Source organism: Corvus cornix, chromosome 18 (genome assembly GCF_000738735.6).
Source record: "Corvus cornix cornix isolate S_Up_H32 chromosome 18, ASM73873v5, whole genome shotgun sequence".
Lineage (NCBI taxonomy): Eukaryota > Metazoa > Chordata > Aves > Passeriformes > Corvidae > Corvus > Corvus cornix.
Genome location: NC_046347.1, coordinates 7,571,260 through 7,594,954, shown reverse-complemented (window position 1 = coordinate 7,594,954; position 23,695 = coordinate 7,571,260). Strand labels below are relative to the sequence as shown.

Here is a 23,695-nt window from a genome sequence, read left to right as displayed (position 1 = left end):
TTCCCACAAAAGTAACTATTTTAATGAATGTGTCTGCCTGCCATCTAGAGATTTCTTGTTGTTGTGAAACCCAGCTTCAAAGCTTTACAATAAAGGTAGAAATGTTCTGCTGGAGAAAGTGTAATTTCTATTTGCATAACAAGTAGTGAATTGAGACACAGAAGGATTTAAGTGACCTGTTCAGTACCACTCAGGTTGCATCTGTAGCAGAGGCTGGAATAGAACAGAGTTTAAATGCTTCATTAATAGATTAATACTTAATAATGAATAAGCCTGTAAGAGGCTTTTGAGCAGCAAATATTAGGATTATAACTCTTGAATTCCCAATCTGCAAACTCACAGGCTTCTCTGTAGTCAATATTTACTGATTCATATCTGTTTGTTTCTTTGTCTGTTTCTTTTGTTCTTTCTTTCTATTGTTTCTTTCCTTTGTTATTCCTACTCTTTACTTTTAACGTAACTCCTTCCCTCCTGGCAGGAGAGGCTCAGTGCTTCATTTCACTGGAGATGATAATGCTGCTCCAAAGAACAGTCCAAGGGACAGCAGGCAGCTCTGTCCCTTGGAGACTGGAAAGCCACTGAGCTAAGAGCCAGAAATATGCCATGGGACCCACCTGTAGCTGTGCTGCTGCTGAAAGCATCTTCTGCCTGGCCTGGAGTGCTGTGGATGAGGACACGGACACAGCCATGTTCTGCCTCAGCCACCTGATGTCATCCCACATGCAAGACAACTGCAAAAACAGATCCACTTCAACCAGTTCTTGTTCTCAGCATTTGCAAAAGCAGAAATGATATTAAAATGCATTTTGGACTTGGAAAAATCAGTAGATATTGCACATTTTGTGTTTCTGCAGATGGCAATCAGCTGCCTGGATAAACATGACGCAGATACTGACTCAGACACAGAAGGTGTTCTGTAAACATCATGAACCTGTTTCAGTTGATTTTGGACTATTGTGTGCAAAACTGATTTACTGTTCTTTGTGGTATAAAAAAGTAATGTGAAGACAACTTCAGTGATGGCACAACCACAATACCAAAGTTAAAACCCCTGGTTATTTCTTTAGGCTCTTGCTCTAAATGTCCCTAAAACCTTTATGTACCCACATAAAAGTCACTCATATAGGATCATACATTAAGAGTTAATTGTGTCACTATCAGTGGCCCAGTCAGGATTTAATCCACATGAATGGTTTGTAGAAATTGCATTTAACATGATAAATTTAAATGATAAATTAAGTGATAAAGCACTTAATCATTCAGCTTTTTAATGACATAATTTCATACATTCAGAGTGATGAGCAAAACCTAAGCATTGCTAGCAACAAATTCGCAGAAGCAATAGATGAAATTAGACTCCCTTTACCTTTGTGAACCACAGGAAATCCTGCATAACTGAACTACTGTGAGAGTCATCGATTTCCACAATTGGGATTTGATCTTCATTGGTAACTAGCAAATTGTCTTTGTAAAAAAGTATAACAGATAAGTAGAGTCCCCTAAAGAGAGAAGGAAATACTATCAAACACCTTTCATGTCTATTCACATCCATGCCAAATTTAGTCAAAGAATCATAGATGTTAAGTTCTGAGGAGACAAAGTAAATCATCTTGTCTAAAGTTCTGTGTAACATAGGTGCAACTTCAGTCAGTGAGTTCTGAAAAATATATGGGAAGTTTATCACTTTAGATGATGTGAGACTACATGAATCTAAGAGATTATGGATCTGTGCAAGTCATGGACATCAGTTTTAGTGAGAATTTTGCCAGAGTACACAGTACACAATGGAGGCTTTATGCCTTTTAGAAATCAGAAATTTTACTAAAACTTATCATTAACGTGCTTAGTTCTGCCCTCCTTTACTTCAGAGCAAATCTGAGGTAACTCGATTGAAATCAGGTGGATTATTATGGATTTACATTGGTATAATTGAGTGTAATCTGGCCAACGTATCTGCAAACCTATTTATAGAGATCATTCCTTTCAATATTTACCCCCGCAATTAGTTACATATGTTAAGTAGTTACTGCAGGGAATTTAAAGACTCTGGAGAGCTCTTCTGAAAGAATTAAACTCTTACCAAAATACAAAGAAGAAAAAGCAAACTGAACACTCCTGGCAATGAAAGAAGAAATAATCCAGAATAAGCAACTTCCATTTGCTAAAACAAATTGTCAGGGCTGAGGGTTGGGTTACAGTGGGCTGCAAACCCAGCTGAGGATGTCAGAGAGTTCTCTGTGTGGGGCTTGTTGCCAGTGGACTATTCAAATGTTATCTGAGCTCTGTGCTTTATATTATGAATGAATAAATGTTGTAGTTTCATTAATGAGCAGCAACAGAGGTGGTGCTTTCAAACAGCTCAGTAGATGCACTTTGGGTTTGCGCAGAATATTTCACTCTGTTACAATTTGAATCCATTTCCGAAAGTAACATGGAAAAAATTCTATTGATTTCAGTAGGAGCTGGAGCATTATTTTACTGTCAGCTGCACCATCTTACACATCTGTGATTTTATCAGTTCATTCTGACCAATTGCTGTCTCATCAGTAGTGACATATTCACACATATTGCTAAGGTGCTTTTCTCTAATACAGAACAACAACTACTGAAATTCAGAATGTCTTGAACATAGAAGGAATGACAAACCTTTTCAGAGTCTTCACAAACTTGTTTGATGAATGGAAAAGGTGCTTCAGGCTTCTGGAAACTGATTGCTTGCGACCAGCATTTTGTAATTTAGAACTTTCTGAAATGGCAAAAAGAAGCAAACCAAAACCAGCTCTTAAATTTCAGTTAGTGTGTCATAAAAAACCCTGTGTTTCTTGAACCACAGTACTAAATTTCAGTCAGTGCCCATTACATTCCTTTCAAAAGACAACATTTAGAAAGATGCTCAAATGCAACCCTTTGATGGTGTTTTCATTAACTTAGTGATACATAGCAGCAGACAATTTCCTTACTTGCTGCAAACTCAGACAAGATAAAGCTGTTTTGCTCCAAGGCAAGCTTGAACCAGCACTACACACTCTTAATGCTCAGAATGGATGGGAATTTTGCAAGTGGTCTCAAAAGCCCAAGAAGGGATTTGAATCATCAGCCAACATTTGAAGGTGTTGTAAGTTCTAAATTTCTTACCACATGTAGCTTCAGCTTCTAAGAAGTGAATAATTGGTGCCCTGGCTGTCACTGACATCCCAGCATCACCAGTGTAACCTAAGGAAAAGCTTTAAGGAGACAAGATTGACCCTCATCTTTCTCTGTGTCACATTAAATGCATTTGATTTTGCTTGGAATTTTTTTCTCCATCACAACAAATTCCACTCATGTATTGCCTTAGAGCTTTCACAATTACCTTTGCTCCATAGTAACCTGGAGTCCAAGGAAGAGGTGTTAAACTCTTTTGTTCACTTCATGTCAAAGCTGAGACCTGCTGTGTGCCTGCCAGCATCTCTGGGCCAGCTCTTCAATAGAAGAATTTTATAAATTCAAATATTGTCCCAATGTTCTAAGAAAATATTGTTAAATTTTTATACGTTGCATTCTCTTTCACATTGATGAATTTGACTTAATATCTTTCTTTCTCTCATGCATGGTCTTGTGAGCCAAGGAAATATCTTCACATGGGAATTGAAAGCCATGAGTTCTGTGTAACAGCTGTGAACACCTGTGTGCCTGTGAGCAGGTTTGGAGGGGACACCAAGAGATGGCAATCAGGGACATGCAGGACTTTATAATGTACTGGCAGTTGTTGTTCACATCTGGATTTGAAAGCAATGGGCACTTAACACTGTTTGGGTTTGGTTTTGTTTTTTGTAATGTCTGTCCTGTTTCATGCTGTTGTAAGAGAAACAGCAGAAATACTTAGTTTGAAAAATAGAGTTAATTCTTCAGGTATTTCCTGTGATACAAAAAGAAAGACAAAATGAAAATGTAACTGCACAAGTGCATCTCAGTTTTCCAGGATGTGACTATTTATTTGGGTGAAGCATGGATCCCCATCCAGACTGAAGTGTAAAACATTTTGAGGGACACCCTTCTCCAGTAGGAAAAAAACATGACTCATGAAGAGCCTCTTACTGAAAGCTGCTGATCGTCTGCTTAGGTGTTCTCAGAGTATTTCCCACTTACCTCTGGTGCAGAATAGGAGGAGCCTGTCTGTGTCTCCCTAGTGAGTTCTAATGCTGAACATTTGAAGAACATCTAAATTTGCTGTTGTCAAAACCCCATCTGTGGAAGTGCTCGGCATATCTTTAAATGCTGAATAAATTTGCACCACGATTGGCACATTGAAAGCCCCAGCAAGCAGACACATTGTTAGCAATAATTACTGCTCTGTGGAACAGTGAGTACAAAGAGAGCAAGGTTCTTTTGGGGGTAAATCATACAGTTCAGATGTATGAGACTTATTAGATCATCAAATCCATTGTCTTTCCAGTGCAAACTTGTTCTCCATGGCATATTCTCCAATGCACTCTTCAGCTTAAACAGACTCATCCAAATCCATGATTCCTCCTTTGCTTTCTTTTCCTTCTAAAAATATTCATTTGTATTTCTATCCGTATCTCCTCAGATAACTGTTATTTTACTGTGAACCTTTTTCAGTGTATTGTAGTAATGTCAACCAAATGCTACATGAAAACTCCTGACTTACTGTTTCCTTTTTCCAAGGTGAAGACCAATTTAGGAATATAAACTTCATTCTAATTATTTTCTTCTGTATTTCCTCCATCTATGCAGAGGGAATGGAGGAGGAAATTGCTGAAGGCAAAGCAACATAATTCTGTATAAAACACCCAGAGACTGCAGCATTAAAATAAGAGGGCACATTACAAGTGAAATGTATGTTATTGGTCTATTCAGTGGTTTGGGTTTAGTCCACAGATTTGCAGAACCCAACAGCAAAAGAAGTAATGTAAAACTAGATGGAGATTGTGAACTCCCCTACATTGCTATTTGCTTTTGGTTTACAGTATTGTGTATCTAGAAGCCAGAAAACATGGAGCTGAAATTAGAGGATAATTTGGATCTGCAGGAAATGGAACTTTGTCTGTTACTTAATTAACTAATAAATAACATAGAGGAACTTTCATGGAAAAGCACCAGTAGCAACACAGTGAGTTTATATTAACAAATGATAACTGAGCTGTGAGCTCTTTTAATAGAAGCCTGGGAGTGAACCCATAGCAGCCAAGATAGGAGAATTTCCAGTGTTTAGATTTAGATTAGAAGCATTCAAACCTGGACTGAAATAGGCAATTAAATAGAAAGGTGTATTTATGACACTGTCAACCTTTCTCTTCAAAGGTAGAGGGTTTATAAATATTTCTTTGCAGTTTTTTACATAAATACAACCCATACTTAAAAGCAACCTCTTGGAAGAACAAGAACCAAGTTTCCCCCTCAAGCTCGTGTGCATCTGGGGTCTCTTCTTAAATTCCCAACCTGAACTTCTCAGTCTATAGCTTGGTTCTCAAGTCTACTTTTGTATTGTATTCTCACAAAGAATTATAAGTTAAACATCTTAAATGCCCTATGGAATCAGTGATCCCTCTCTTTGCTAAATGCAATTAAAACTATATGCTCTGCTTGTGAATCAAACTAAAATGAGAAGAACATTTTTATTTCACCTCTGACTTGTCTGGTAAAATACATTTCAACTGAATTTCAGAAGGAAAATATCTGGTAAGAATTCTACTGAAGAGTTGGGTTCATTTCTTAATGAAGCATCACACAATTACTTAATCCACTCTGAATTGTTTAGAAAGAGAGATCTACAAGAAAAAATACTTAAAAATATGTATTTGAAGTGTTGCCAGGACACGCAATTGTAGTAACTCAGTTATGATAGTCTGTAGCATGGTATTATGAAGACAAATGGATGACTATTATTTGTAATCATCAGGGTTTTCCAGAAGATTAAATATATGAAAGCAAAGCTTCCTAAGTAATTCCCAGCGAGATTTCATCATATCGCAGAGCAGGTTCAAAAGCAACAGCTGATCTAATTCCAAAAGCTCTTAAACTCACTGTACATTCCAGTGTATTCTTCCTGGTATTTTTGTAAGCTTGTTTTCTCCAGCCCCTGCAATGCAAAGCACAGGGCGAAAGGCAGAGTCTGAATGAACAGACTTGGGCAAAGGATCTGCCTGGAATGTGGGCAATGTCCCCTCCCAGATCCTGCAGGAGTGCACAGCCTTGCTCCTCCAGCCCCTCTCAGTTCTGAGGCTTTTGCCTGCTTTGTTCAGGTAATCTCAGACCTTTTAGATTGATTACCCTCAGTTTTTTCACCTTCCTTTCACTTGTCCTGCACTCTGCTTGAGCCAGCCTGAGCAGCTTGAGTGGGACATCCCATATAAGAGCCACTGTGGGAACGGTCAAGGTGCCTGGACACCAGGTTTGATCCCAGCTCTGTTCTCACTGAGCTCTAATTCGTGCAGAGCCTGATTCTGCTCTCACAGCTCATCAGTGGTTGTAGGCAGATTCAAGGATCTTCCTCAAACAATGTTTAGCTGTTTACTCTACAACAAATGGAACAAACAGAGGTCACAAGATTGGCATTAACCAGTGTGGTAAAGGGAATCATGGCAAAGAACAGAAAAATCCCTGGGCGGGTCCTCAGTCTGTGTGTAACAGCAGGGCCATGCTGATTTCCATCCCGTCAGTCAATCATGCTAATTTACATTAATTAAGAATAGAGATCAAGCCTCTGTATTACATGAAGTGAAAGCTGTTACTTAAGGTTTTCATATACAGCAGCTTATCTCAGATCCTTGATCAAGCTCCTCAGATTCCACTGAGGTTGATAAATATCAGAATAAAATTTCTGAGCCAAAGTGATGTCATAATTCTTACTTTTCCTGCAAATTTTGTTTTGATTCCTTACCAAATTAGTGAAATAAAAGGCATTGACATCATCATATATTTAAGGCAAGTTCCAAAAGTTCTCCTGTGATGATGCCATCCTGATTTATCCAAAATATACTACTGTGTAATGCTAGCATTACAAGCAATTATGAGATTTTTATTTGGTTGGAGGCGAGGGTGTTGCTCAGGCTGACTCCACAGCCTGATGTGATACTGCCCCATGTGAGGTCCCACAGCCTTTCAGGCATAGAAGAAAATGTTCTGAGCTAAACACATTTTCTGTATTGTTGTTACTTATTATTCAAGGAAAAGGTGTTAGGAAATCAACAATGGAGTTGTCTGTGCTCAGTTTTGAGACTGGGGTTAATTTAAGGAGAAGTGGAATTTTATAAGAACCAGGCACTGGTGTCAGATTCTCAAAAGGAGGGGTTTTCTGCATGATGTTTATAACTACTTCTGTTCTGGACTGCTATGTCAGTAAAACAATTTATACTAAGAATATTTTCAGATGTTCCATCACTTCCTGTTGACTGGGAAGGTGGCCTGAAAGACCTGAGATAGGCACTAACTCCAGAAAGAAAAAACTGTACCACAAAAAAAGCGTTCTTTAATAGCATGAAAAGCCATGTAAGAGATAGAATACATCATCTGTATTTTCAGTATCAAGACCACCTGCAAGTGATAATGTTTGCATGAATTTTAATTAGAGAAACAACATTTTCTTGCAATATCTCCTTTCCCTTTCCAAGCACCATAGAGGAATAGTTTAAGTTGCTATGGTTACAATGAGTTGTGGCAGACCGTGGATCATTGTGATGGTGACAAATATGCACGTAAGGAACAAAGGCTGCATCTTTTCATTTCAGCCAGATGATTTTAGCTCTAAGTATTTCTATGATTTTAAATCAATTGATGCAACTTGACATAGCAGTCAAACTAGGTGAAGAAAAATGAAAACTACATGATAGTTTAACTTTTCAGTTTAAAATAAGTCCCTTTGCAATGAAGCATTATTCCAGTTAGAAGTTTATTTTAAGAAAATAAATAGTACTTTTCAACAACCCATATAGAACAGGAGTTTTTATATATGCTCCAAAAAGAATGCCAAGCTGTTGCCTTGGCTCTTGAGCTATTAAAGGCACAGTCTGTTTCTCATGAATGAAGATTGGCTGAGATTTGAACTCTCTCCCAGTTTTGATCCAGTCTGTTTTGAAATGTAGCAATCTTATCTTCCCACTGCATTGTGCAAGTATTTTTCATTATGGATTGGCATGACATCCACTTAGTGTCTTCCATTTGGAGGCAGCCAATCCCCTCTTTTGATCCAAACCAGTTGTTAACTGTCTAAAGTATTTCTTTATATGAAAAATTAAAAAAAAATCCTTGAAACATTTTAGTGGAATCCTGTGTGAAACTAATTTGCAGGGAAAAACAAATCAATAGGTGTGTAGGGTATGGAGGGAGAAAGACTGTGCCTGTCTGTGTGCACATTGTAGCTTTCAGATGTTTTCATCCAACTAATTTCAAGGGTTAAGAGCAAGATAGTGTGCTAAAGTGATTCCAGATGGGCCAATATTAATATCTTTCTTTTCCTGATGAATGAGAAGGTATGACCTAGTTAGAAAACTGCTAAAATTACAGGCGCCACAGAGGCTTCAGCTGGTGCCCTACCACATAGATATTTATCCTTACCTCTGCAATTATAGTGCTGATGAGCTGCTCGAACCTGCTGAAGGAGGCGTTCCAGGGCCTCAGTGTGTCCCCTGTGCCGAGGCTCTCTTCCACTGCAGTCTTTCCAGTCTATTGAACAAAGGAAATAACAGAAATGAAACACAAAGGTGCAGGAGAGGGTCTAAAAATATTTTCTTGCCTCTGGTACTTCTCGGCTCTAGAGGAGTTTTACATCTCGGCAGGCAGGAGCCGTTTTTAAGTCTAAGTCTGTTGTTACTTGTACATTGAGTTTTCTTTGCCTTGTGCCAACTGGGTAATTAATCATCATGATTATTAACAAAGCTGACAACCAGCTCTGAGAAGCTCCTGTAGTGACTGACTTGACAATGGCTGTTTCTCTTCATGAATGGGCTCTGGTGCTGCAGTCAGGGCTGCTCTCAGCCTGTCCTGACACTCAGCCCCTCACCAAGATCCCACAATGCTCCTTCTGCCACTCCTTCCAACACCAGGAGGCTCCACAACTCGCCTGCAGTTCTGCAAAGCAGAAAATGAACATCTTCCTACACCCAGAGCTTGCCCTATAGCCACAGAAACCTACTTGGAGTAAAATCACTTCTGGAGATCTGCTCCCAGCAGAGGCCTGAACAACTCTGGCAGTTCCTGCCCTGGAGTCCACGGGCTGCTCAGCACTGCACTCCTGAGGCAAAAACCTGCTGTGTCTGTCCCACACATCTTCAGCCTCCAAAAGGCTTTGTTTTCACTCGCTGCTAATGACAATCTCAGCCTTCATTTTAGAAAAACAAACTCATCACAAATAGGAAGAAGAAACTGTGTGTATCAGAAAGGAGCTCTTTAATTCCAGACTTGGCTATTTTCATACTTTGATTATAATGAGAAAAGCGCATTGCGCCCGTTTCCTGGCCCAAAGGAATGGTGGATCAAGGTATTAAGAGATCTGTCTGCACAGGAGACATGCTCCCATCTTGCTGGCACGGAGGCCGTGTATGTACTCACAGCCACCAGCAGTTTGCTCACTCACTAAATATACAGATCCAGTTTCTAGTGCAAGTTTGGAGACAAGCATTCCTTCCAATGGGCTCACTACGCCAGGGATATAAATACCTGTTTATTTACATTTAGTGTAGCTGCCAGAGTAAGCCCCATGAAAGGCTGGAAAGAGAAGACATTTGGTATCCTGATAGCGTGTGGTCAGTGTGACAGCTGCAGAGGGGCTGTCCGGTGTGCTTTGCTCTAATGCAGACATCAGGGCCAGCTGCATTTACTGCTCTGTGTGGGGAAAATGTCCTTAGATCTCCTGTGAGCAGCCAGGAGGGACCAACTGGAACTCACCAAAGTGCTTTGGTGTTTTCAGGTAGAGTTTCAAACAACCTCGTGATTTCTCTATCCCAGTGTTTCCAAACATTTTGAACCTCCAGATTGCTGACTACCTTAAAAATGACAGAGAAACCAGACCAGCTTCCCTCATTGTCCATCACTCACCTGCTAATGAATAAACCTAGAAATGTTTCTGTCTGCTGGGATTTCACAGAGCAGTTGCACAACGTTGGCCACCACTTTCCAGGCTGCTGCTGTGTGCGGGGGAAACAGGAGGACGCTGGCAAGCGCTCACTGTCATCATACACAGACACATCTCCAAGGGTGTCACCAGCCTTTGATGCTCTGGGATTGGACTGTATCAGCATCAGGCCCTGAATCTTTCCTTTCCCTTGCATATTCTTCTGGCTGCTGTTACAGACAACTGTAGAGCATTAATGTATTCTCATTTAAGTTTTAGCTTAGGGCCATATTTTGTTTTACAACACTGGTGTAATGTCAGCTTGCTGCCTCCCTGCCAAGCACAAATCTGCTAGTTTTCCAAAGCAGTGGTGAAGGCAGTCATGTGAATAAGGGAGTTCTGCCTCCAGTAACTGCAATGGTAAATAACATCTTGTCTCTCTAATGTGAGTATTATTTAATGAAAAGGTTTGCATTTAGGCTCTGCTGGTCTTACTGTAAAGCTTAAGCACATGACCCTAGACCCAGCAATTCCAGAACTTTCTGTACTCTAACACCCTGAGACAAGGGGAATGAACAGAATTCTCTCCAAAGCTTTTGTGCTGATCCACTGAAATCTGCAGGAAGATTTCCCTCACACCCCAAAACTTTGGAACTGGCACATAATGTCAGATGTTAGGAGGTTAGTAGCAGGGGGCTATAAAAAGGGAAGAGAATGCAATATGCTCAAAGCAAAATTCACATCATACAAAGCTGCAGTCTTAAATACCACCTGTCTTGCCAGGAGTGCTCCTTCTTTGGGGATTTTTGGCTGAATAACTAGCAGCTACTGTGAAAGAATCTTTCCCCCAGCTGATGTAAATTTTGGATTTGTGAGGCCAAGTTCTGTGTAGTTACACCTGGCTATAGTCAAGGTAATTGCACATCACCAAGTTACTCAGTTATCCACAGTATCTTTTTCCCATGATTGTAGCCCATTTTTGTTCTATAGCAGAATATTTCTTTAGCCTAGTTCTGGTATTGTTCTGGAGAAAACACAAGAAAAAAATTGAAGCAAAATGGGACAATGGTAATGCAAGAGCCTTATTTATCCAACCCTCTCCATTATGACTACTGAGAGTAGGTACAGCTTGTTATATTTTCTCACATTAGCATGAAAGGTTATTAAATTGCTACATTAGCCTAATAAAAACTAGTGTTAATGCAATAAAAAGAAGAGTCCCACTTTACTGTGTTAATCAATACAAGGGGAGCTGCAATACACTGAGCCACTTTGGCAGGCAACACTAAGTCTGGAAAAGCAATTAACAATACAATGTGATTGTAATAGATTAAAAATTACAAATGACAGATCATAGCCCTAATGGAGTCTGAGAAAACCTGTCAGAGGTTGGAAAAGGAAGAAAGGCTTTTGGACATTTCTGGAACATTTATAGGCTACATCCTACCACCATGTGTGTCCACACTGGAGTATTTTATGTACAGAATGCTATAAGAATGGTCCAGTGAATGGGATCTGTAGTGCTACAAGGTAAAGCATAAAATGACATGAGATGCATGTAAGTGTTTTGCTTCTAGCAGCTCAGAATCAGGTTTTGATCCATTCATGTACCGAAAAAGGAAGTTCCATATATCAGAACTCTCCTAAGAGAAATGAAGATTAAAATATTTCTCATTTTTTTAAGTGTTAATGGCTAGACAACAATGTTCTGTCAAAGGACTGGAGAAGAATAAAAGCTGAGACATAAATACACATATATTGTAATTTTGCTTTTTTTGGGGGCATTGGAAGGAGTTGAGTTTTATTATTAATTTCACTCCTAGATGACGTGACAATTACTTCATGAACTCCAACATCACTAAGCAAACTGGGAGGGCAGACAAACCCAACCTACTTGAAGGAGAAGCATATTCAGGAGTAGAATTGCGTGGAGGTCCCCATCCTCTCATGTTGTATGCTGAGACACGGACATAATACCTCTGGCCCTGCAAATGGAAACAACTGGAGTCAAAACTATCACTGGATTCAAAATCTTGGCTGTAACAACTGCAAAGCAGTCCCTCACAAAGATTTTTTTCAGTGAGAAACTTAAATAGCTTTAATAATTTAAATGCACCATGATAGATTGAAACATACTACAAAGATTTAAGGACAAAGTTTGAGACCCAGTTCTGTTTGGTATAAAAGAGATATACAAAGAGATATAAATAAATAAGAGATATAAACAAAAATGAGAATGATCGATATCCACATGTACATTCCTGGAAGAAGGAGAATAGACAGAGTTGTTAATTGAGGGATGGGTCATCAGAGTCAGGTCTAGATTTCTCAAGAGCCTATGATCTGCACTGATTATCCCATGATCCAGAAAACAGCAGTTTTTGCTCCAGTCTTTCCCAATTTCCCCTGAGAATGGTAACTCAAAAAATGGTTCATGCTGTCTATTCCTTTGTGACTTTTGGATTATGGCTACCAGACACATCACGCTCAATCACTGGAACATGCTGCTACAAGACAGGCTCTGCAGTGATTTCCAAGGGGCGCTGATGCAAATTCTCGTGTCTTTGTATCACTGCGGGGACTAGGCCATCAAGGTCTAAATGAGTCCTCTGGCACTCACCGTCCTGAGACCTGTGATGGAGCACCTCAAAGAGTGAAGATTATCCATAATTATTTCACCAGCCAAAGGAGAAAAGTCTTCTGCAGAGCTCCATTCCACTAGGGAACAAATAGCATGAGAAAATCAAGTCAAGTACCAGTCCAAGCAAAGAAGTCAAAGGCCTTGAATCACTCACAGGTTAACTTTTCTCCTAGCAGTTTCCCAGTCCATGTGGATAATAAAAGTCACATTTAACAGTAATGTTTCGCAAATACACAGTAATTAAATTATATCTCTGTGTATGGGAGACAAAACCAAAATATTGTTCAAAAGCTTTTCAGGAAAGAATGCTTAAAAATAGACTGCAATACAAATTCCTTTGAGTCACCATTGCCCTCATTTAAACAATTTCCTTTTAAAGAAAGAGAAGTAGTGGAAAAGAGAAGGTGAAGGAATTGGACCTGTTAATGCCATTTGGCAGTTTATACATCCTAACCAACGAAAAGCAGTGGTTTGCATTGGATCTGCATAGGTGGGCATGGGCAGAGTCCTTTTGGCTCCTCAGGCCCACAAAACTTTCATCACCTACCCTTGGCTAATTTGGATAGAAATATTCTCTTTGGACCAGGCACTCACTGGAGCCTCATGGTTGGTTTCAGTGGGTTCTGGCTCTCCCGGCCAGGCCTGCTGTTGCTGTGGTCATGGCAATTACAGAGCTCCACCAGGACCTGTTAAGCTGAATCCACTTTTGGATGGATTTAAGTGCTGCTGGGCTGACAGACATGTCAGCCCAGCACTCCCATCTTTCCTTCAGCCCAAATTGTGATGGGCACCTTCACCAAAGTGCTCAATGTCACTCCCATTCCTGTTGAGCACAGGGGTTATGTAATCAGCAGTCCTGCTGTCCATATTCCTCCTCAGTACTTGCAAAAATTATTGTGCACATAAAATAGTATTGAGCAGACCATGAAAAACTACTGGATGATTTAAAAAAAGGAGTATATGCAAGTGAGGAACAGATGGCTGCAGGTAGGAAACTAGCCTTTTTTCTTAAATTATTCCTTATTAATGGAGGGTGCCATCCTGGTTAATCCTGGAGTCCTGCCTCTGGGATTTAGTGACTTGTACCTTCAGATTCAAACTTCCAGGAAAATCTATAAAACCATAGTGAAATTAATCTATTGAATTATTCTACAGTAGAAACTGGGAAATCTCATCAATTTCCTGGATTTACACCAAAGACTTCAATATAAAGCTTTCCTTTATTTCCTAAAAACCATTCACAGAATAGTTTTTAGACACTTTGTTTGTATATTCATTAGTATTGGAGTTGATAATTTAGAAGAGATCAGAGGATATAGGTATCCTAATTTCAGCATGTAGAATTTGCATCTTCTGGCAGTGTCATACTGGTATTTTCACATTAAAAGAAAACGGCTTCAGAGAATTTCTTTCTCAGCATGTACAACATTTAACTGACAACATATTTTTCTAAAACAGCATGATACCAAGTATCAATACCATAACTCATTTTCCCCTTCTCCCCTAATCGCTCCTTTTCTATGATTGCATTTTGTGAATGCACAGCATGTTCTGCAACATTTTTGTGTTTGCTCCAATGAAAAGAAGATTGGTTTTTTATATTCTCGTTGAATTTTTTCACGGTGTATTTTTCTAGTTTTCCATGGGTTTTAAATACCTAATTACTGCCACCTTTAGTGGAAGCTATCTCTACACATTAGTAGGAAAATGTAGAGACTGTTGCAGTACCATATTGTAGGGTTTTGTTGACAGTTTAATTATGGGAATACTTAAAAGTAACATTGAACTTGATGGCCTGTCAGAGTGTCCATTGTAAACCATGATTTTCAAGGTTTCTAGCTCCACTTGTGTTAAATCACTGCAGACACTGTACACGTGCTGAACACTTAGATGTGTTTTCTGTTTTCCAGAAGGAGAAACCAGGAGAAACCCTGTTCAAACTGCTGAACACGTTGTTGACAGGCTTGCAGCCATTTTAGACACCATTTTTCTTTTCAAGGATTCATGTCAAGCTAGAAAGTGTCCCTCAGGACAGATTCTGCCAGCAAATCCTGCCTTCTTTGGAATCCCCAGGCATGCCTGAGTGTCCTGGTCCAAGAGAGGGGAAGTGGTTGGGTCGCACTTCAGGCAGCACAAAGCAAAAGCCAAGGGTGAGAGAAGTAGCTCTAAGCTGCTTTTGAGCTTCCCAAATTTTTAACTGTTCTATGGACTGGAGGCTGCCCAGACATAAACTGGTACTTCAAGAGGCATATTTAAATTTGGGTAGCTTACACAAATAAACATTGCAGCCCCGTCCTTGATGTGGATCCCCTTCCACTTGCATTTGGCATTTAGGGGAGCACTCCCAATATTTAGAGATGCTGGCACACTGTCTGAAGAGGAGTTAATGCCTTAATCTGAGCAGGATTGCAATCCTACCTGTCTGCAAGCCTGTGGCCAGCAGGAACACCACAATACTGGTGGTTGTGACATAGCAACAGCATGGCAGCTTGTTCTCAGAAATAATCAAAGGCTGCTGAGTTCAGAGAGAGATGCTGAGTTTCTAAGGGGAGAACAGGCTGACATGGCCCTCAAAGCCATCTCAGGAGCAGCAGGGAAGTTTGTGAGGTTTTGTGATAGTAAAAGGGCTTTGCTCTGATCTTCCAGGGCAAACTGCTGCCCCAGCTCATGTCAGTGAACTCCTGTGTGCTGGGTGACACTGGGATGTCCCAGCCCCTTGAGGGACAGCAACTCCCTTGGGAGAGTGACCGAGTGCTCATCCTGTCACGAGGTGCCGAGGGTGCACCCCTGGGTGCCCCCTGGTCCCCCCACCATCCCATCCTTCGCTGGCTGCCAGGCTTAGGCTCAACTGTGCTTCTCCTTATGCAGCCACCAATGACAGCATTTTGCTTTTTTTTGGCTTAGCCGGTGGTGGCTGAGCCCCATGGAATTGAAAACACAGAATATGATATTAGCCTGTGGTTTAGGTTATGGTTATCATGGTTGAGAATCCCCCTATTAAAGGATATTTATCTAACAAGATGGTGTATCCAAAGTTACTCAAAACTTAATTTTCAAATATATTTATTTAAAAACCTCACTTTTGGAAAAAAACCCGTCCCCCAGTTTCAATAAAAATTTCCATAACTGAAAAATAAATATTTTTTCAACAGCTGTGTTGGAATAGTGCCTTCTTTTTCCCCTCATTTCAAAGTATATCTGTCATAAAGAAACTCATAACAAGTTTTGGAATTTTCTTGCTTACTTATAATTTTAAAAAACGTTTTTTCTCCCATGATTTTACCAACTCAAGTGAGAAGAAGATGACATGATACAGCTTTAAATATATGCAAATCAATGGAAATAATTTATCACTTAGGTTTATATCTCCTGCTCTGCATTTCCAGATTTCAGCTCTCTACTGTAATGGTCATCTAAAAATAATACATAATATTCTGCTATACTGATTAATTGGGTTAGAAATCTCCTAGGAGGATGTGGATACCAGTTTTCCTCTTTTATAGATGTGAAAATGAAGTAAGGAGAGGTAGAGCACCTTGTTCAGTCAACAGGCCCCAAAACAAGGGGCAAAATCCATGTATTAGGCTGGTGTTGCTCCCACTGCCTGGTTTGTGGGATATCTGCAGCTCTTCCTGGTACCAATACAAAGCTACTCACCCACGGTGTTTCCCTGGTGATCAGCCTGGACCTAAAAATTATGTAATTTGTGCATGAGCAACCCATCATGAAGATCTAGCTAAATCTTTGCCTCCATTGTGAGAGAGACAGTGCTGGAAGAGAGCAGACAGAAATTACCAATCATTTGTGTCATGCTGAAGTTCTTGGGACTTTAAGAAAGAACAAAAGGCTGCCTCACCTCAGCACCTAAATGCTGAATTATAAACATGCTCAAGTATAGAAAGCTGAAGATGAAGAGGGTCCTTTATAAGAGCCCAGGAACAGGAGCTGGTCTTGTAGACTGAACCAACTGTGCTGTAAAGGACCTGAAAGCTGTTGGGTGAATTAAGGATGGAGCATGTTCCAGTCCTGTTCTGAACACCCCAAAGGGCTGCTTTGTTGTGAACGCTGAATGTCTTTGCTGTTGCGGCTTTCCATCTGACACTTCATGTTATGTCAGAGCAGGGCTTTTTTGTGTGTTTAATATATTGGTGACTATGTGTTTTAATGAAGGTGCCCTGTATTCCAGAGCTAGCAAATGCACGATGTGTTGCTGCGGTCGCCAAGATAAGTAGTAATTTTTAAATAAACAGCAGTATAAACAGTTACATAAAACTCATGTAAATTGCTGGCACATAATTTTAGACTGGCTTAAGTTATGTAACTTACTTGTGGCCAAGTTGGTTTTTTTTTTTTATTTTTAAATACTCAATTCACGCGCTTTAAAATAAAGGGAGAAGTTTATTTTCACCTGTTTCTTTTCCACTCACAACCTTTCTGTTATACTGAGCATGCCTTTAACAGCTTATCAGAGAGATGGACAGACAGATAAAAGTCAAAGGGAAGGCACAAAACACCTCCTGACCCTATTATAGATTCATTCAGGAAAGCACCTTCTCCTGAATCAAGTAAATAGCCTGAGCCACAGTAGAATTTGTCTCTTCTCTTGACATTTGGTTTTGCTTGCATTTAAATTACTCTCTGAATTGCTGAGTAGATTAATTACACCGAGGGACAGGAGTTCTGTTTCTGCTCGTTGGGGTCTGCAGAGTAGTATATGGAGCTGGAATTCTGGATTTCATTCCTGCATGTGCTACTGACTTGCTGAGTGACCTTGGGCAGTGCATTCTGCCACTCTGGCTTTTAAGGCAGGCTTGACCAGCAAAGGTTCTGTCTCATTCCCTTCCTCCCATATCCAGGGCCTGGGCTGATGGTGGTCTTATCTTGTGTTTCCAAGGGCCTCCAAACAAATAATTGTGTTATTTATTAGCTTCCTTTGAATTATAAAACTGACAGAGAGAACATCCAGAAACCACTTCATGCCATTCTTTTCTGCTTACTGATCTTGATGAAAAAATTTTACTGATTTGCTCTCATAATGCCTTAGCAGCTGATTTAAGGACATTAAACACTGCCATTCATATGAATAAAATCAGGATGAAAGACCCTAAACAAGTATTTATAAAACAAGTGAAGAGACCCAAACAGTAGTGAAAAGCTGGAATCTGTTGGTGTAGAGCGTCACCAGCTCTGGTGGACAACACAGTTTGCAGTATTTGGTCAGCTCCTCCTTGCTGTCTTCAACTGTTCTTTCCAGCCTGATTTAAGAAAGGAACCCAATTTTTTCAGATTTTCAGTTCAGGCTGTGTTCATGCCTCTCTCATGTTTGGATATCATCCAAGAAATGATAGGAGAAAGACAAGTTATACCAGCTGTAGGGACTACTGATAGCATAATGCTTCCATTAGGAGAAAAACAAATGTTTGCCACTGAGCAGTTTGTACAAACACAGAAGTTAGAACACAGTCATGGCCTGGGACTTGGATTTCTAGGTACAACTTAAATTAAAACCTGAACTCCAAATACTAATGTTCATTATTTTGGATCTTATCTATAATTTCAGTTTTTTCTGTAAACTTATCCGAGGCTCTTTGTACTGGGTTAGTAGAAGCATCAATAAAGCTGACGAGGAATGAAAAAAGATGCAAACATAGAGCTCTGTGCCCGCCTGAGGCAAACAAAGTACTGCTGTGGTGTGGTGGGAAGGAGCTGCAGGGGGGCTTAAGGGCCTCTCAACAGAACAAGACGGAACAGTGCAAGACAGAGTACCAAGAAAAGCATCTCTAGACTACTGCTAGAGAGCACATCTTCATTTGAAACTTCCATGGCTATAAATCTTCATGATACTTATTTCAGAGGTTTTTTTTTTTAATAATCAAATACTTTATTTGCAGTAAATCTTCTTCCCAACTGCTCTGGGCTCCTTTGCATTTTTCGCCTGCTAATAATAACCAATGATGTTAAATAACCTTTCTTGTGGCCCTGTTTCTGCATGTTCCTTTGACCCAGGCCAGAATACTCTATTTTATGTCTTGACATTTATGGGAACCATTATGACAGCAGGCTGGGTGCCAAAGACACATCTTTGCTTGATCATGGTTTCACTAGTTCATTTTAAAGCAAATCTGCATTATATAAATGATTTATAAGATACTATTTTTATTGAATTTTAATAAAATTCTCACCAAGAGAATATAAAAAAAAATTGATCTTTTTTTCTCAAGTATTTGGTTAGCATTTTCTAATCGCAGCAATTCTTTATCTGTTTGCAATAAGGCCAGCTATTCCAGTACAAGAAGGAAATTTTTTCCTCTCTGTTAGTGAAAATGACATTTCTTACTAACACTTTATAAATAACTAAGAAAATGTGCCATGTGGGTGCACATTCAGCCTTCCAATGTGGGCCAGTGGTTAGAAAGCTACAATGGATTATAATAACAGCCAAGATTTGTTTCTCAGCCCTGAAATGACAAAACATATCCCACTCTGGACGTGGAAAGAAAAGTAGGAGAGAGCGTGTGTTAGAACTCTGAGAGGGGATTGGAGAATAAATGGGGTTCTTATGCAAAGGCTTCACATCCTAGAAAAGCTTGGCTTGGATTCTGCAAGTTTCCCCTCCCAGTGGGCCTGTTTGACTCCTGTAATCTGTGCAGTGAGAGCCGGGGGGAAGCTCCTGCATGCAAGGACCGATCGTTTGTGCAAAGCATGCACGGGGCAGGCTCAGCTTCATCCGAAAACATGACATTAAAGTCTAATTAATAATGAGCAGCTGGGAAAATGCAAACAAAAAAGTAATCTATCTCAATGTAGGAGGCAAACCAGAGCAGTGCCCAGCATGGGGAACAAAGGAAGGAAATACACAGACACTAATTCAAGTAATCTGTTTAATGGGATTCCGCTCCTTGTCCTCTAGTTCTCCTGTGATATAAAGAGGGACTTTGCTGCATCAATGTTGATTAACCATATTTAAGGCTTTTATTTCTTTATAAACTAATCCCTACAGTAGCTTAAAGAGCTTTCACCTTCCCTAGAAATGCAGACAGGTGTTGCAGGCAAAACAGCCTTGATTTGGGGATCTTAATTTAATTTATTGCCAATTAACACAAATTTCTAATAATTCGTTCAGAGTGAGAAGAAAGTAAATATAATTAAAAAACCATTTAAGTGAACACCTTTTCGCCATCTTTCCCAGACTGAACTTAATCCAAACACTTATCCTCCCCCTTTCCTACTGTCAGCTTCCCTTCTCTCCACCATGGCTTTCACTCAGTGATGGGTTTTCCATCACACTGAGGCATAGCCAGGCCAGGTGTGAGCAGCACCCGACCTCTCCTGAACTCCTCCCACTCCTTCAGTGGCCCCTGGCTAATGGAAACTGCCATCCATGCCCAGCACTGTGCTCAGGAGTGAGCCAACTGGGTGCTCAGGTGTGAACTGACTGAACTCAGACGTGGGTTAAGAGGGGGCTCATGGGTGAGTCAGCTGGGTGTTCATTAGTAAATTAACTGGGTGCTCATGCACAAACTGATGGGGTGTTCATGCCTGAACTAACTGGGCACTCATGCATGGAAGCAGGAAACACTGCAGTTTATGCTCAATACACGAGGTAGGAGCTTGCAGCAGATGCCAAGGCCTGATTCCAAATTTACAGACACGTATCAGTTCTGGGGGTCAGATCTGATTACTAGAACAGGATCAGGCTTTGGTCAGGGAGGCAAACTAACACCTAGACCTTTGATACTTGTAAATGATCCAGGAAAGTCCATGATGGGCCAGAGATGAAGGTGTGAGCAGGGAAACTTTGACATAAACCCTTTGAAGACATTCTGGTTTTAAGTCTTCAGTGAGTCTTCATTCCCAAATCCATTCATCAAAATATCTGCCAAATCAGGAACCTCCTTGAAGACAGAAGCTGAAGGTCTTGAGTCCCAGTCCTGACACTGACTATAAGGAATTCACCCTTCTATGCCATACCTATGAACTGGAAGCTGTAACAGTCGCATGCAAACAATTAAAAGAAGAAACTTATTAATTTTGGTAAGTAAAAGCTAATGTAAAAGGCAAAACAGTGTCTAAAATTCAACAACATCATGATACGAGCCTTTTTTGTTAGAAACCAAGGCAGACAAAAGTAGAGCCTGTATGTCTGGGTTTTCTCAGAGCTATTCATCCTGAGCTGCTGTTCAAAATCCTTATAAACCACAAAGCGGGAGGAAAGAATGATTCAGCTGATTAACCGGTGTTTGATTAGCTACATTAGTTAATTACACCATCACTTAGTACGTGATTCATGTTCAAAGCTGATTTTAAATCCATAGCAAACTTAAATAATAGAAATTCTTAAATTTTATATTAAGTCCAGCACATACTACAGACATTGACAGGAGCTAGAAATAGAAAGGTTTGTTTTAACTTTTATACATTTCTGTACTGGCTAGGCATAAAAATAGAAGTCAAATTGCACAGTCCTGTTAGCTACCAAAATGTAACGTGCAAATAAAGTGCCCAGGAGACCTAATAAAATGCCATAAATGAACTACTGTAAGAAATATCAGACCACACCTATTCAGCAGGATAAATTCAAATGTCTTACAAAGAAATGTATTCTCTTTTCTTTTCATGGAGCAAGAACTGTTTTGAGAAAAGATAGAACGAGTTTCAAAATATATAAAGAAACTCTGAATAATAAGTGGAAAAGGTTTCAAGACCAAGTGCAGAATGCTGCTCAGTTCCACTATGGACTGGACCAGAATCAAGCAGTGACACAGCACCTACTTTAGAAAGACAGAGGTATTGTTATTAAAGCACTACATTTCCATAAGATTCACTTCAACAAGCATTCATTTTCACAACCAGGGTTCTTCTAGAAGTCAAAGACAGCACAGGCTTGCTGCTTTCTACTCAGACACTGCTATGTGAGCAGATAGTCGCCACCGAAGTGGAGAAAGATAGAGATATAAATATATATATATTTAGGTCCTTGAGGATCACTGCAGGGAGCCTGCTGTGGAACAAATCCAAACTTGGTCAAACATGGAAGGTCAACTTTTGATAGACAAATAAAATATAATTAAAAAATGTGGTATCTGCTGTTTGTATGTGCTCATGGGGACAAGCAGAAGCCCACACAAAATGATGAGATTATTTGGTTGTGAAAGTATTACCCCCAAGAATAAAACAGGCAGAATCACACAAAATTTATAGATTGTTCCTGTAAAATCTTTGAGGTTTTTTGCACTGGAATCTTCAATGTAAATTTTCCATCGACCTGGTGAGAAGCCAGCTGACAAGCCAGCTGAGAATCCCAGATCCAGGTTTCCTTTGAGCTCCAGGGCAGGTCTCAAACAGGCCTAGCCTGGCAGGCTCCTCATTCCTGAGCACAGGTGCTGACCCTGAGCGCAAAGGCAGCTCCATCCATCCCTTAGATGAGACTCACAATGACAACAGCAAATTGTCTGGTCTGTTCTGGGCTAGAACTGACCCATTTCACATGGCTATGTGACAGCAACATCCTGTGGCTAGCGCATATCCATCCAGGACTGCAACAGTGACTTAGAGACAGTTTAAACTATTCTCATTCAAAAAAAATTCTGAAGTGGACCACAAATTGCTTTGGAAGAAAGGAGGAAGGGAACAACCTTTTCTCAAAATTTAAGCAAAACGTAACTCCTTCTTTCCTGATATAAGCCAACCTGTTTAGTTTTGTTTTGTTTTGTGTTTTAAAGAGCTACACCAACTGAAAATAAAAATCTTTTCTCCATCCAAAAGAAATCTGAGAAGGCAGCTGGGAAGTTCTGACAAACATGAAATACTCTGCTAAAATACCAAATTAAACAAAAAGGTAACCAGGGCTGAAGTGGCCTAGACAGCTCAGCACCACTATCTGGAAAATAACTTGGCATCCACAGCTACAACCAAACAGAGAAGATTAGCTTTGTTTGCTACATCAAACATGTCTTTCTTCCTCTCTCTTCAAACATAAATAGTTCCAGGCTCTAAAATAAATTAGCTCAACTGGGGTTATACAAGCTGTTTCATTTTTTTTTCTTCAAAAGGGAGTATAGATGTTTGTTTAAAAATTGTAAATAAAATATAAACAGAGATTTTTCATTGCATGGTGATCCTTTCCAGTAGGTAATGATCAGCACTATGTCCATTTTTCTTCCTTATCCTATACTTTGGGATCACAGCGTTGTTATGACTACTTCTGTTGGGAAATGGATGAAAAAAATCATGCAGTAAGAGGAGGTTTATCTGTACTTATTCACTGTAAAAGCAAAATAATAATCAGGTTTAAAATCCACAGAAAATAAATATGACAAAATTACTTAAACCTTACTTATAATTTTTTCATTGAAAAAACCTGCTTTCTTTATGTGTATGTGTTGGATGAAACATGTGAACCCTAGAAGGGCTGATTAATGAAAGAAAACAGTTCTTAAAAAGCCCAGCAAGCACTTGCTGCTTGTCTCTAGGGGGATGTTCCCGGGAGCTGAGTGCTGTCTGTCTGGACTATGCTGCTGTGGGGTATTTTTCATCGAGATGGTTGCAGAGGTGCAGCTCTGGGATAACAAAACATCCTGCAGTACCAGTGTGGTGGTGTAAACAGAAAGCTCTCCCTGGCTTCCAACTGGGGCAAGTTGTTTTGTATGTCAACGTGGAACGCTTTGATTGTGTTTTCAAAGATGTAAAACTAAAGCAGGTCCTAAGTACTTCCATGGTGGGATGTGAAGTTTGGCTCTAGGGCACAATTAACCAAGGGCAGGGTTTTTTTTTTTCTCAATATTACAGTGATGTTTCACATCCTTCCTAAAACTGGCTGGGATGAGGTGTCTCTGGCTTTGAGTCTTTCTCTAGCATGGAGCAGATTATTACTTTTATTATTGATTTATGTCATGCCTGTCTGCTTCCAGCCTCAAAACACTTTACTAAGTTACAATGTACTTAGGAATCATTTCACATCAGCCACCACCACGCTGCAGCCTTCTCCAGAGGGAAACTGAAGG

The 23,695-nt window shown here is 40.0% G+C and overlaps 1 protein-coding gene across 2 annotated transcripts in view; it reads right to left on the bottom strand.

The window, feature by feature from the left end:
• ANKFN1 (ankyrin repeat and fibronectin type III domain containing 1) overlaps positions 1-23,695 on the bottom strand; it is a 129,963-nt gene that overhangs the window by 25,871 nt on the left and 80,397 nt on the right. For both annotated transcript variants that reach the window (XM_039562486.1, XM_039562485.1), the window contains 6 exons: positions 12,672-12,769; positions 11,946-12,036; positions 8,557-8,664; positions 2,647-2,746; positions 1,367-1,499; positions 615-731 (listed from right to left, as the gene is read on the bottom strand). In XM_039562486.1, the coding sequence (XP_039418420.1) occupies positions 615-731; positions 1,367-1,499; positions 2,647-2,746; positions 8,557-8,664; positions 11,946-12,036; positions 12,672-12,769 (647 nt within the window). The remainder of the gene's footprint in view (positions 1-614; positions 732-1,366; positions 1,500-2,646; positions 2,747-8,556; positions 8,665-11,945; positions 12,037-12,671; positions 12,770-23,695) is intronic.